General features: G+C 69.0%; 1 protein-coding gene across 1 annotated transcript; it reads right to left on the bottom strand.

Moving 5' to 3' along the window:
• Positions 1-215: 215 nt before the first annotated feature.
• QRFP (pyroglutamylated RFamide peptide) lies at positions 216-599 on the bottom strand. The gene has a single exon (XM_026062194.1). It carries the CDS (start codon positions 597-599, stop codon positions 216-218), a length of 384 nt encoding a protein of 127 aa, XP_025917979.1.
• Positions 600-2422: the final 1823 nt, after the last annotated feature.

Here is a 2422-nt window from a genome sequence, read left to right on the forward strand (position 1 = left end):
ATTGCACCGGCCGGGAATGGGGATGTGCATTCCGGGGCGGAGCAGCAAGCGGAGCAAGTGCAGTGACCCCCCTCCCCAGGAAAATGCCAACAACAACAAAATCCCCCGACACCCTTTGGTCCAAGCAAAACTAGGCGAGATGACAGGGAAGGACGGGACGTGAAACACCTCCCTTGGGGACATCGCTAGGAGGTGCCGCGGCCAAGTCCGGGCCCTCATCTCCCGAATCGGAAGGTGAAGCCGCCTTTCTTCCGGTCGTAGCCGTTGAGCTCCTCAGCCAGGTCCCCCAGCGTGCCGCTGCGCTTCTCGCCTCCAGCGGGCAGGAAGCGGGAGCGCTCCTGCCTCCCGAACCGGAGCCAGGAGCCGGCCCACGCCGTGCCAGCGCCCCGCGGCTCCCGGGCGGCGCTGAGCAGTGTGCTCAGCTCCTCGCCGCTCCTCCGCCAGCAGCCAGGCCCCGCATCCTCAGCTGCCGCTTCTCGCCAGCCCGGCTCCAGCTGGGCCCCTTCCCCGGGGTCTCCGGGCTCCTGCCGGTCGCCGGCAGGGAAGCAGGCGCCCAGGCTCAGCAAGAAGAGGCAGGACAGGGAGTAGGGCGCTCTCATCTGCGGGAAGCATAGGAAGGGAAATAGGTGGCCGTTAGCGTGCCGCATCCTCGAGCGGCGACCGCGGCCGAAGCAGCACCGCGGACTGGCAGCCGCGAAGGGGCTCCCTGCGGCCGGCGGGCGCTTCCCGGCACTGCTGCGCCGCGAGCAGCAGCCCCAGCTGTCGGATGTCGCCCCCGAAGGCTGCAGGGAGGAGGCTGTGCCTGCTGCAGCACCCCAGACCAGCGCTGCTGTCCCCGCAGCCTGCTGGAGAACCGCTCCAGCGCTGCCAGCTCCTCCCGCAGCCTCTGAGCCRGCGTCTGGCTGGAGCAGAGGTGCGGGAGGGTCTGAGCTCGCTGTACCTCTCCGCTGTCTCCTTCCAACCTCCTTTCCCTGGGTTTTTGGCAACTTTCTGTTAACAAATTACAGCCCTGCAGCTACTCGTCTGGTCCGCGGCCAAGAGCGGGGCTCCGCTCGGATAGGGTCGGCTGAGCGGGGGCTGTTAGCCGGCAGGATGCTGGGATGTGGCGCCGCGTGCTCCTCTTAGAGGCCCTGCGGGGAGACCTTAAGTGCGTTCACCTGAGCAGCCCTCCGCTTCCTCGCGCGCAGCTCGTACCCGCAGTGCCCCGGCTAATGCGCATGCAGGGGAAGGTGCTCGATATCGCTGTGCTTTATGGGGCTCGGAAGCACCCTGCTGCCAGGCAGGATCTGGTGAGCCGGGCGGGAGGGAGCCGGGAGCCCACGGAGGTGTACGCGGCTCCGGCAAGTGCCCTGGGCGACCTTGAGCGCTGCCGGGGCTGCTCCGCTCCTCCTCTCATGAAAAACGAGAGGGGAAGTGGGTTTTTTTTTACTGGCCGTGTTGTCTTAAAAGCCAGTGGGGCCCGAGTGGCTGGGAAGGGGCTGCCGGTGGCCAGGGCGCCTGTCCCGTCCCCGGATGGGGTGACTCTGTGGATGCACCTCTGCAGTGCTGGGAGCTGCCAGCCGGGCATTCCCAGCACTCCCGGGAGCGCTCGGCCCCTCGCAGGCTGCGTTGCCCTTCGGGCAGGTGCGAAGCCGGCAAGCGATTCCTCCCGCCGGCTACTCACCTCTCTGCCTCGGGCGATGCCCCTCGCGCCGCCCGGCCCGGCTCCCGCGGCTGCTCCGCACGGTGCCCAACGGGTGCTTGGAATGAGCCAGGGAGCCGGTTCGCCCTCCGTTAAATACCCGCGGGCGCTAATTGCCGTGTCGCCCTCAAGTGCAGGGCCGGCTGGGCAGGGCTGGACGCCGCATTCCAGAGGCTGGGATGCCGGCGGGGGGGCTGGCGACGGAGCCGGCCCCACCGCTGATTAGTGAGGCTGCGACGTGCCTCCTTCGTTTGCTGCCTCATTTGGAGGGAGGGCGGACTGCAAGCCGCGCTGCGAGCGGGCTCGGTGCGCTGTCAGCTTGCGGCGAGGGTCTGGGGACGGGGATCTCGGCGGGGCCACTCGTGTCTCCGTCCCCCTGGGCCGGCGCCTGCCCRGCGGCATCTCCCTTGCGCGGCTGCTCTAGGCCCCCGACGTGCACGAGTGCAGCAAACTCGTGCGCTCGAGCACCGCAGCGGGCGAGCAGGCACCGGTCAGCCCCAGCACCGGCCCCGGGCGGCAGCCCCGAGTGCTTCCCGGCTCCTTGGCCAATGCACGGGGTCAAGCTCCATCTTGGCTGGTTTTGGACGCTCGGAGTCCTACAGCACCTGGGCGGCTGAAGCTATCCCAAACCTGCGCTGCCCCATCCGGGCTCGGCTTGCCCGCGTGCCGCTGCCCGCAGGGTTTCCCACCCTCCCTCTGCCGTTCCGCAGAGCCATCGCCGTGGGTCGAGCCCGCCGGCAA

Source organism: Apteryx rowi, unplaced genomic scaffold (assembly GCF_003343035.1).
Source record: "Apteryx rowi isolate R43461 unplaced genomic scaffold, aptRow1 scaffold_19, whole genome shotgun sequence".
Classification (NCBI taxonomy): domain Eukaryota; kingdom Metazoa; phylum Chordata; class Aves; order Apterygiformes; family Apterygidae; genus Apteryx; species Apteryx rowi.